This window comes from Tursiops truncatus, chromosome 8 (assembly GCF_011762595.2).
Source record: "Tursiops truncatus isolate mTurTru1 chromosome 8, mTurTru1.mat.Y, whole genome shotgun sequence".
Classification (NCBI taxonomy): Eukaryota; Metazoa; Chordata; class Mammalia; order Artiodactyla; family Delphinidae; genus Tursiops; species Tursiops truncatus.
The window spans coordinates 99,630,936-99,642,654 of record NC_047041.1 but is presented as its reverse complement, the minus strand read 5'-3'; the positions used below and the strand labels follow the sequence as shown (position 1 = coordinate 99,642,654).

Genomic DNA, 11,719 nt, shown 5'->3' with positions numbered 1-11,719 from the left:
CAGGGGAGTCCAGCTCTGGGTGTTTAATGACCCAGAATGTCCCTAAAGGATAGTTCCTGGCTCTACAAATCATTTGCCAAGGGAGCAATTCCATCCAGAAACTCTCCATGAGCTGAGAGGCTGGTGGGGAGTCCCCTCACTAACCAGATAATTCCAGGAGCCAACCACAGTTCAGTCCCTAGAGTTTCCAGTTGAGCCTTCTCCAGACTTAGGCTGGCTTGGAGCTGGTCAGACACTAGGGAGGGAGCTCTTCTCCCGGGCAGGACTGGACACAGGCTCAGAGAAGAAGGGTGCTTGTAGGGGCCCACCATCTCCCCCACTGCACTTGGCACTCCACCCACTCCCCCATAAGGGCACCAAGTCCTCGCAGGAGACTGGCCCCAGAATCCCCAAGCTGTTTGTCCAGCTGTCCTCACATCCCCAGGCCACAAGGTTCTTATATACCTTGGCCTGGAAAATGTTGTCAGGCATCTGGACACCCATGGGGTCCCAGCCCAGAACCAACACAAGGTGGGAGGAGGGAAGCTGGGCTGAGTCTCATACCTCTCTGGGCCTCCCCTATTCTCTTCTGTACATATGAGGTCACGTGGTCACCAAGAGCTCTTTAGCTGGGCAGTCCACACCTCCAGAGTACCAGTTAAGAACTTGGTTGGCTTTGAAGTTAGACAGAATAGGTTTGAACTAGCGTAAGACTTTATGTACCCAGGACTTCGATAGACAATATATACTCCCCCAACTTCATACACAAAAGTGTAGTTTGTGTAAACTGTGCGATGCTAACAGAGCATCTTGACTCCTTACAACAGAAGTCAGAAGTCAAACTGCTTCCCCTCAATAAGACTTGGAGATTTGTGCCCAGAAGAATTGAGAAATACCCCTTCCCTTCACAGCCCTTGGCATCAGCTAATTTGTACAGGGCCTGGCATACCTCCTGTAAAACTATGGAACCCTAATAATCCATTGTGTTCAGACATATGCCAACATCTCTGAAGTGGGCCAGAGGAGCAATCGATGGGTGGCAGATTACAGAGAGGGACAGCCAGAGACCCCAAATGGAAACACACCATGAAGGGCAAAAAAGAGTCTAATACGGTAACCCAAGCCCAGCGATCGAGTTAGAACATGGTGGGAAAGGGTGTTGGCCTGGACACAGGGAGACCAGGGTCTTGATTCAGCCACTCCAGTGGCAAAACTGGCTGGGTAGGCGCAGCTAGGGGAAGAATTGCAGCACTTTGGAGCCTGCAAGTCTGTTGTTATTCTGGGGAGGCAGAGGAGTTCTCATGTTCACCTTGCAGACATTTGCCCATTCACATAAGCGTGTGGGGATTCTTAGAAATATGTTGGTAGGAGTCATCCGTCTGACTGCATCGTCCTTTGCCAAGTAGGTGTGGGATTGATCACTATACAGAAGAAGTTTGAGGACATCTTCTAGGGTAGGGTTTCTTAGCACTATTGACATTTTAGCTCCAGAAAATTCTTGGTTATGGAAGCGTGTCTTGTGCACTGTAGGATGCTGAGTAGCATCCCTGGGACTCTACCCACTAGATGCCAGTGGTACCACCACCCCCAGTGGTGACAACTAAAAATGTCTCCAGATGTCCCCTGGGGAAAAATCTCCCCCAATCGGGAATCACAGTTCTGAGGGTAAGATGTGCCTAGGCACATTTTCTCTCTAAAAATCAGTGTGATAGTGTCACCCTTTTACCAGAAACAAATAATAAGAACAGCTCATGATCACTGAGCCACAGGGCAGGAACCACCTTAAGATCTTTACCTGTATTTGTTCATTTAACCCTCCAACAATCCAATGAGGCATACACAACCGTTATCCCCATCTTGCAAACAAGAACACTGAGATACAGAAAGTTTAGCAACTTGCCCATGGCCAGCAAGTGTGGAGTGAGGATTTGGATCCAAGTAAGCTGACTCCAGAGTCCATGGTTTATATAATATACACTATGCAAAGTAAAAGCAAGAAGCTGTAATCCACTCTGTTGACCTCCCCAACCCATGATCCAACCAATCGGATCCCACAGAAACCCATCCAATCAGAGCTTGGCACTGCCCTGAGCAGGAGTGAACTGGACGCAGGAACCAAACCATTGGGGAAATCAAGCAAATGTCTTAGAGTTGTGGCTAAAAGTAAAATAAGTTCATGTCATTGGGAAGGAGGAGAAGGAGGAGGAGGAGGAGGGGGGAGGGGGAGGGGAGGGGAGGGGAGGGGGTGGGGGAGAAGAAGAAGAAGGGGAGGGGGAGGGGAGGGGGAGGAGGAGGAGGGGAGGAGAAGGAGGAGAGGGAGAAGAAGAAAAAGGAGAAGGAGAAAGAGAAGAAGAAGAAGAAGGAAAAGGAGAAGGAGAAGAAGAGGAAAAAGGAGGAGGGGAGGGGGAGGGGGAGGAGGGGGAGGAGAAGCTATAGACAGAAGACAAGACAAAGGGAAATTTTGAATGGGGATGAGGAAGAGAGTAAAAGCTGAGATACTGGAAGACTCAGTCTACATCACATAAGATGTTGGTCTTAGGTCCCACTGCTTCAAAAGCAGCCTCTGACCTCTACTGTGTCTTCCAATTGAACAAAGCCGTGGTCCTATAAGATGTAAGCTGTCCCCAGAAGACCAAAGACCGGGGTTGCCAATTTTAGCAAATAGTACAGGATAGTGGGAAGTAGCCGCATAGCACAGGGAGATCAGCTCGGTGCTCTGTGACCGCCTGGAGGGGTGGGGTAGGGAGGGTGGGAGGGAGATGCAAGAGGGAGGGTTTATGGGGATATATGTATACATATAGCTAATTCACTGTGTGATACAGCAGAAACTAACACAACACTGTAAAGCAATTATACTCCAATAAAGATGTTAAGAAAAAAAAAAAATACAGGAAACCCAGTTAAATTTGAATTTCAGATCAATGAATACTTTTTTAGTAGAAGTATGTCCCATGTAAATATTAGGGACATTCTTAACACTAAAGAAAAAAATTTATTTGATGATCTGAAATTCAAATTAACTGGGCAACCTGTATTTTCTCTGGCAACCACTCCCCAAGACGGTCCCTTTGGATCCTGCCCACTAAAAGGGACAGAAGCCCCACAAGAGGCCAGCACACTTCCCAGAGCCCAATCTCCTCACTAAAAGGAAGACAAAAGGTCCCACACTTTCCCCTCCTGCCCCCAGGTGCCCAGTACAATCTGCTCCCATCACCCCCACTTCAGTCCACCCTCTCCTGCCCTTTATACCCACGTGGAGAAATTCCACTGATACAAGGATACTTGGAGGGTTAATCCTTCTGATACCAAGTCACACTTTAACTCATTCCCTCCAGGCCAAGGATTAAATACTGCCCCTGTAGGGGTCAGGGCTACAGCAGACCCTGAAAGCTGAGAAACACCCCACACACTCACACCAAGTGAGGAGAGGCTGCCAAGGAAAGGGAGGGACGGAACAAGGAGAGAGAAGAAAGGAGGGGCTGCCTGGCCGGGCTGCTGTCCCCCCTACAGAGCCAGCTCAGATTCAGTTCCAGGAGCAGCTTGGCTGCGGAAGCAACGGCAGTCCCTCTCCACCAGGGAAGGGCAGCGGGCGGACCGGCACACAGACGGAGGGCCTGGGACTGGAAGTCCTCAGCCCCCAGCCTCTCGGCCAGGCCTGGCCCCATGGCCTTCAATGACCTCCTGCTGCAGGTGGGGGGCGCCGGCCGCTTCCAGCAGATCCAGGTCACTCTGGTGGTCCTCCCCCTGCTCCTGATGGCCTCCCACAACACTCTGCAGAACTTCACCGCCGCTGTCCCCACCCACCACTGCCGCCCGCCTGCCGACACCAACCTCAGCAAGGACAGGGAGCTGGACGCCTGGCTGCCCCGGGACGGGCAGGGGCGGCCCGAGTCCTGCCTCCGCTTCACCTCCCCCCAGCGGGGGCTGCCCTTTCCCAACGGCACAGAGACCAATGGCACGGGGGCCACAGAGCCCTGCGCCCACGGCTGGATCTATGACAATAGCACCTTCCCTTCCACCATCGTGATGGAGGTGAGGAGACCTGGGCCCCTCGGTACACCATCCAGAGTGTGCTTTCCCCTCTGACACACACACACACACACACACACACACACACAGACTGTCTCAAATTCTCCAGAGGCCAAGACTGGAAAATGGAGAAAGGGGTTCAAGATGGGGGTCTTTGTAGGAAAGGGGGAGGTGGGAGTTGTAGGGGTCAAGAAAAGTCTCTCAGCTCCTGGGGCCAAAGAGAAGAGTCAGGGGAAGAGGGTGACACAGGCCTCAGAGGACCAGCCGGAAGGAGGGCGAGGGGCTGCCCTGCAGCCCAGGCTCGCCTTGGCCTGACCCTTGCCCCCTCTCCCCACAGTGGGACCTCGTGTGTTCTCGTAGGGCCTTACGCCAGCTGGCTCAGTCCTTGTACATGGTAGGGGTGCTTCTCGGAGCCATGATATTCGGGCACCTGGCAGACAGGTCAGTCCTGGGCAGGGCCAAGGAGCCGGGCTGGGACTGGGGGCTCCTCAGCTGGGCTTGGGGGGCCTAGGTGGGAGGTTGGCATCACCAGCTGGGGCTCATCTGAGGACCTATAGCACAGCCCCATGATCAGTCAAGGGTCCTGCAAAGACCCCCACCCCAGGGACTCACCCAGGGCCAGCGCCCCTCTTCCAGCTTAGCCTGGCCCTGCTGGTCCTCAGGACCCGTGTTGCAGGTCTTCCTTCCCCCGACAGGCTGGGCCGCCGGAAGGTGCTCATCTTGAACTACCTGCAGACGGCTGTGTCAGGAACCTGCGCCGCCTTTGCTCCCAACTTCCCCGTCTACTGCGCCTTCCGGCTCCTCTCGGGCATGTCGCTGGCGGGCATTTCCCTCAACTGCATGACACTGAGTGAGGGAGGCCGGAAGGGCAGGGCAGGCCCCTACCCACTCCCTTCCGACCACCCAGCCCTGCAGCCCCTTTCCAGCCTCCTCTCCCAGCCCACCCCTCCTGCACTCAGCCTGTCCTGCCCTTCCAGCCAACATAACAGCCTTTCTCCCGGGGCTCACACCTTCCTGACCTCTCATTTAAACATGTGATTGCAAAGTCCATTGTTAGGGCCAGGTAATTCCCATAAATGACTGAAGCAGACAACAGGCCCTAGGCAGTGGTGAGGACTGTCTCTGAAAGAGAGTCACATCCATCCAGAGGGGCCACAGCCACTCAGCCGCTCCAGCCAAGAAGTCTCGGGGCTGTCAGATCTTCCCCCACCCTTTTTTATCAGTGTAAAATATCCCAATTTTTTTTAACATTTGCAATTAATTCTCATATTTTTAACATAGGGCAAGCCAGCATCATATAGACCAAACACACTTATGGACTGAGCATGGCCTGTCCATGAGTCATCAGTGTGCCTCCTTGGATAAGTCACCCCCCTTCTCCCTGTTTCTCAGATGAGGAACCTGAGGCTGGGGAGAAGGGAAAGGATTTACCCAAGCCCAGAGGGGAATCTAAGGATTTGGGATTCTCCAGACTAGGGCTGGGGCAGGACACCTAGAGAATCCAGTCCCAAAGGCCAATCTAAGTCTTCAAGCCACTGCCCCAGCTGCCAAATCAGGAGCCCACAAGGAACGAAACTGGACCTCTTCAGACAGAAGCAGAGAGGTGGTCCCACTCCCACCTCAATTCTCCAGAGTAGAGGAAAGCTGCTGTCTCCTCTGAGTTGCTCTGGCCACTGAGGCTGAAATCCAGCCCAGACTGAGAAGGACCAGAGGGGCGGGTGCTGTTGAGGATGGAATGAATGGTCAGAGATGCTCTGAAGGGAAAGAGGACCCTGGCCAGGACAGTAGGTTGGAGAGGAGCAAAAACACACAGCAGGGGAGTGGAGGGGACAAGTCCTGGGGATTCCAAACCTACCTCCCATCCCCACCTCCATCACAAGCCCCCCACTCCCCCTCCCATGGCCCCCAACCTCATTTGATATATCTTCCACTGAGCTTTGGGACAGACCAAGGTTTGAACAGAGAGAGGGGTCTTGGCGGGCTCCACGGGTCTCCACCCACCTGGCACCCAGTAAGTTCCACCACTCTGTTCTAACCCTCTTTTCAGATGTGGAGTGGATGCCCATCCACACGCGGGCCTGCGTGGGCACCCTGATTGGCTATGTCTACAGCCTGGGCCAGTTTCTCCTGGCTGGTGTGGCCTATGCTGTGCCCCACTGGCGCTACCTGCAGCTGCTGGTCTCCGTGCCCTTTTTTGCCTTCTTCATCTACTCCTGGTGCGTGGGGCCCAGAGGGATGCGAGGGACAAGACTTCCCCCAGGTGTCGCCCGCAGAATCAGAGAAGGTCAAACCCAGGCCAGTGACTCAGTGTGACCAATGGGGAAACTGAGGCTCTGGGGGGAAGGACTTGCCCCAGGGTGTCCGGTTCTCTGGCTTCCCCAGCTCCCCCCAGCTCTCCAGCCTACCTGCCTTGCTCCCTATACCCAGCACCCAAGGGCTGAGCTCCCGTGTTGGGGAATAAGTCATCACCAAGCTGGGCACTGCCTTATGGTCCTAGAGATTGGGGTGGGGCAAAGTCCTGGGTTCCCAATCTTACATAAAGTCCCACTGCAGACCTCTGGAAAGCTCATGTCCTACCTCCAGCCCCAGTGACTGGAACTGAAGCCACGCCAACACCCATGCTCACCCCTGCTCCCAGGTTCTTCATCGAGTCGGCCCGCTGGTACTCCTCCTCTGGGAGGTTGGACCTCACCCTGAAGGCCCTGCAAAGAGTGGCCTGGATCAATGGGAAGCGGGAAGAGGGGGCCAGTCTAAGTATGGAGGTGAGACCCCTGAGACCTCCCATGACACCGCACCAGGGCTCCATCCCTAAACCCAGGACTCACAGGGCTTCTCTGAGTGAGGAGCTAGGCTGGGAGGAGCTCCTATGGAAGTCCAAGCCCTGAGCCCGGTCCATCCCGGCAGGTGCTCCGGGCCAGTCTGCAGAAGGAGCTGACCCTGGGCAAGGGCCAGGCCTCGGCCGTGGAGCTGCTGCGCTGTCCTGCCCTTCGCCGCCTCTTCCTCTGCCTCTCCATGCTGTGGTAGGCCCAGACAGACAGACTGATGGACAGACAGACAGACCAAGAGACTAAAGACTGGTTGGGGAAAGAGTGGACACAGGGGATGGAAGAAGGGAGACGAGAGGGAGGAAGTCTGCAGACCAGCTATGAGAGGCAGGAATCCCCCACCAGAGAGAGTCTTAAAGAACCAGATGACCTCCAGCCTCAGTTTGCCTCCAATCCCCAAACTGGGCATCAATCTCTCCATATTCTTCTCCTTTTATCAGCTCTGTTCCAATATGGAAACACTTCATCGGTACTGATGGCCCACAGAGTCAACAGAATTACATCACAAAGGCAGAGACAAGGATGGCTTGCAAAACATTGAGAGACATCACTGGCCTTGTGGTGCCTGCCAGAAACACCGGCACAGGCAAAACTCGTCTCTGAAAGTACACTCTGGCCAGGGTTGAGACCAGCCAAAAATCTTCCTTTCCCACTGCAACATCACCCATTACCCCTCTTACGTGCTACTCTCCCAACCCCATCATCATAGCAATCCCATGACAATTAAGAGAAACATGGTCAGAAGGAACAATCCTGCCGGTGATTTTTTTGCTTCCAATTTGGGCTTTACTCCAGGTTGTGGGTTCTGTCCAACAACCTGAGCTTTATATTCTGGGCTCTTGACATCTTAAGAAGCACAACCACCATCCCAGGACCACGGACAGGTCCTGGAACACTCCGGCCTCTCCCAACACCTTGGCCCTAAATGCATGGCTTCGGATATCCACTTGTCCTCCCTCAGTCCAGTATCAATAGATAAAATAAAGACTAAAACTGTGTAAATCCTACATGGCAACTAAGTGAAAATTCCCTAACACACTGGGGACACGATCAGAAGACTGAGAAATCTGGGGTATTGGAGGACTACCCCAATACTTAAAGTGCATACTAAATGACAGAAGAAATATTAGGCAAGGTAGATTCCAGGTTCTTAAACAGGGTAACCTGTGCAGCTCACCCCTGTTCTGGACGAGCACTCCCCCATCTTTAATCTTCCTAACAAACTCCATACCCCTTATCCCTCCCCACCAGGTTTGCCACTAGCTTTGCCTACTATGGGCTGGTCATGGACCTGCAGGGTTTTGGGGTCAGCATCTACCTAATCCAGGTGATCTTTGGTGCTGTGGACCTGCCTGCCAAGCTTGTGGGCTTCCTTGTCATCAACTCTATGGGCCGCCGGCCTGCCCAGATGGCCTCACTGCTGCTGGCAGGCGTCTGCATCCTGATCAATGGGGTGGTACCCCAGGGTGAGCACCCGTGAACATCTTGGCCCCTCATCCTTGGCCACACCCCCAGACATGACCCAACTTCTCAGCCCGCACTCCCGAGATCTGCTGACCCCCTCTCTTCTCTCTAGATCAGTCCATTGTCCGAACCTCCCTTGCTGTGCTGGGGAAGGGCTGCCTGGCCGCCTCCTTCAACTGCATCTTCCTGTACACTGGGGAGCTGTACCCCACAGTGATCCGGTGAGTGGGAGCTTAATGGGAGGGGCTTGGGGACAAGACATTCCCCCGCACACAGGTCAGACCCAGAGCACAGTCCAGTATGCCCCAGCCCAAGGCCCCCTCCCAGCACCTAACAGTAAAAGGTCTATATCAGCCGCTCAGTACACACCTAGGCTGCCCACTAACCTCTTACCTGACATAAGGGGAAGATTTGAGCCACCAACTGGGACAGGGCTGGAGGCCAAGAAGACACATCTCAGAGGCAGTTAATTGAAGTCCCCTCCTTGATCTCCAAAGCACAAGTTAGAGCTGCCACAAAATCTAAATTCCATCTTTAACCAAGTAGTATGTCTAAAACCAAAGACCACAAACATGAAAGTAATTTTTTATCACAGAGCAACCACTTAATAACGGTGTTTCTGGGAGTTGTATGGATAAACACAGCACTGCTTTTTTGAGTGCCAAGGTTTCAGGGAGGGGGTATTTTTGCATTAAGACACCAGAAACACATATCTATTTTAAGAATGGGATGCACAACAACAACAACAAAAAATGGAATGGGGTGCAAAATTCATATGAGATGTCAAAGAAATGCCAGGCTTCCCTAGGCTTCTTGGAATGAGAACCGCAAGGGGTCATGGTTACTGTCCTGTACCTTCAAAGGATTTCAGCTGAAAGAACGATAGTATAAAGTAGTACTATGTGCCAGGCACTGTCAAACTGTTTACAAATATCAACTCTTTTGGTCCTCATAACAAGCTTATGAGGTAGGTACTATGATAATTCCCATTTTCCAAATGAGAAAACTGAGCCACAGAGAGGTTAAGTGCCTTGCCCAAGGTCACACAGCTTATAAGTCAGGAAGCTTAGATTTGAAAGCAAGCAGTTTATCTCCCTAGGCAAAGTTTTTAACCTCTGCTCTCATAGAGAATGTTCTTAACGTGCAGAGTCCAGGTCCCTTCCCCTGGGGATTCTAATCCAACAGGTCTGTGTGGAGCTGGGGCAACTGTAAATCAAATCCCTCAGGTGATCTGAGAACAACTGGCCGAACTAAGCTAACTCTACAGTTCAGGAAACTGTCCAGAGAGGGCAAGAGACTTGCCCAAGGTCACAGAGCAAGTTAAAGGCAGAGGCAAAATTCAATCTCCTGATTCTCTGCCCAGAGCCTTTCCCAACCTGTTTTGGTTTTTTTTTTTTTTTAATTTCCAAAATAAATGCAACAGAGCAGGCACCAGTGGGTCTCCCGGGGCTGGGCCCGAGCTGCCCTGGCCCCAAATTCAGCCAGAACCGCAGCTTTCATGCCAGAACTCTAACCAGCACCCATCCCCCTGGGTCCCGCAGGCAGACAGGCTTGGGAATGGGCAGCACTCTGGCCCGAGTGGGCAGCATTGTGAGCCCACTGGTGAGCATGACCGCCGAGATCTACCCCTCCGTGCCTCTCTTTATCTACGGCGCTGTCCCCGTGGCCGCCAGCGCTGCCACTGCCTTCCTGCCGGAGACCCTGGGCCAGCCCCTGCCAGACACGGTGCAGGACGTGGAAGACAGGTGGGCCTCCACCCAGAGACAGCAGGGACTCTCCCCGGGTCACACATCCAGGCTGGGGTGGCATTAAGACTCAAACCCAGGCCTCCTCTTCCAGGCCAGGGCTCTTTGTCCCTGTGTCCCCAATAGGCTGAGAGTCTCCTGGAGTCCTTCCTGGGGCTCGCGGCTCCAGGGAGTGGTAGATGCTTGGGGCAGAGAGCTGGTAGCTGGGCACAGCTGAATGGAGAGCCCCCTGGGAGCCCCAGGCTGGCCTGGGGGCTGCATACCGAGGGCACCACTCTCCTGCCCACCCACCCACCCCGACCTGCCACAGGAGGAGAGGGAAGAGGAGGCAGCAGCGACAGGAGCGAAAGCAGATGGTCCCGCTCCAGGCCTCAGCACAAGCGAAGGACGGACTCTGAGCGCTGAAAAGGAGCCTTACAGAGCCCTAAAGGAAGACAGGGTCCTACAGGTCCTGGGCCACTCGCAGGAGAAGGGGGAAGGGGGAATGGCGGTCCAAGTGCTGGGGCTATGGTTCAGGGAGCACTCCCCAGGGGCCCCCCTCTCTGAACAGACACCACGAAGACCGCGTATTAAAAGGTTTGTGTGCAGCACCTCCCTTTGTCTCTCCTGTCTCAAAAGTAACAGCCACTCCGCTTCAGCCAGCTTCCAGTCCAAAAGAGCATACCATCCAGTCCCCCCACCCTCAATCCCCAGGACTTTACAAACCATCCCAGGCAACTGGAGAAGAACCTCTTACCTCGGCCCCCTCCCCTGGCCCTGCTTTCCTCCCTCTTCCCTCCTTCCTTCTCTAACCTATCTAAATATTGCTATTTCTGAGTTTTAAATCCCTTACACTCCACCCCTTCCCTATCAGGCTGGAAACTGACAAGGGACTAAAATGAAAGCAGCCAATCAGCGGCTTTGTTTCAGGATCCTCCCTCTCTGTGAAAGCTCCTGGGAACTTCTGGCAGCAAAGGAGGAGAAAAAAGAGAGCAGCTGTGACGTCAGGATGCTGATCCCTGCTCCTCTGGATTCCAGCAGGGTCTGGACTCAAAACCAGTTTGCCACTTCCAGCTGTGCACCTGGAGATTCAGCCTGCTAGCTGTCCTAACCCTCCGCACTGCACTTCCCGGCCTTTCTTTGCTGCTCTGCCTCCAGCGGGCCCTGGGTTGGTGGAGGGGAAGGAGGAGGAAAAGGGAGGGTGGAACCCAGCCAGAGAGCCACCTCTGAGTGCTAATTTGGTGCCAGGCATGGTCCTAAGCACTTTGCATGTATTAACGCATTCAGTCCTCCCAGGAGCCTTCTAGAGATAAGTGCTGGTATTATCCCCATTTTACAGGGAAGGAGATCAAGGCACAGAGTGGTTAAGTAACTTGCCCAAATTCACACAGCTATTAAATTGCAGAGTCAGGGTTAGAAGCAGACCACGTGGAATGTGTGTGCCAGGACATCCCCCCCTCCCCACCAAATGCCCCGGGGGCTGTGAGGCACTGAGACTTTGGCCTCTTCCACCCCCAGGGCTGTGCTTCCACTCCTCCCTCCTGAGCTGAAAAGAGACCGAGAAGGGGGGGTGGGGGGGATGGAGGAGACCGGATCACATGGTAGGAACCATGTGAAAGGAGGGATAGAAGGCAGTTTAGGGATCACAGCCAGGAAAAGAGGAATATCCAGTCACCTGCATCAGCAAGGGAGCTCCCT

The 11,719-nt window shown here is 53.7% G+C and overlaps 1 protein-coding gene across 4 annotated transcripts; it reads left to right on the top strand.

Annotated features, from left to right (window-relative positions):
- The first annotated feature begins 3,642 nt into the window (after positions 1-3,642).
- On the top strand, positions 3,643-10,440 carry LOC117313305 (solute carrier family 22 member 6). 4 transcript variants are annotated; one of them, XM_033861674.2, is made up of 10 exons: positions 3,643-4,011; positions 4,346-4,449; positions 4,704-4,858; positions 6,056-6,224; positions 6,647-6,770; positions 6,913-7,028; positions 8,085-8,299; positions 8,410-8,518; positions 9,971-10,042; positions 10,356-10,440. In XM_033861674.2, the coding sequence occupies exons 1-10, from the start codon at positions 3,643-3,645 to the stop codon at positions 10,438-10,440; spliced, it is 1,518 nt and encodes a 505-aa protein (XP_033717565.1). The 4 variants fall into 4 exon arrangements, with proteins under 4 accessions (XP_033717565.1, XP_033717564.1, XP_033717563.1 ...); XM_033861673.1 differs by having other exon boundaries at positions 9,971-10,099; positions 10,359-10,440; XM_033861672.2 differs by having other exon boundaries at positions 9,839-10,042.
- Positions 10,441-11,719: the final 1,279 nt, after the last annotated feature.

Bases quoted from the DNA above. Each gene is read 5' to 3' on its own strand.
- LOC117313305 (XM_033861670.2), top strand. From the start codon at position 3,643: ATGGCCTTCAATGACCTCCTGCTGCAGGTGGGGGGCGCCGGCCGCTTC. The intron at 6,225-6,646 runs GTGCGTGGGGCC...CCCTGCTCCCAG, and splicing joins GCCTTCTTCATCTACTCCTG to GTTCTTCATCGAGTCGGCCC. The intron at 8,519-9,838 runs GTGAGTGGGAGC...TGGGTCCCGCAG, and splicing joins CTGTACCCCACAGTGATCCG to GCAGACAGGCTTGGGAATGG.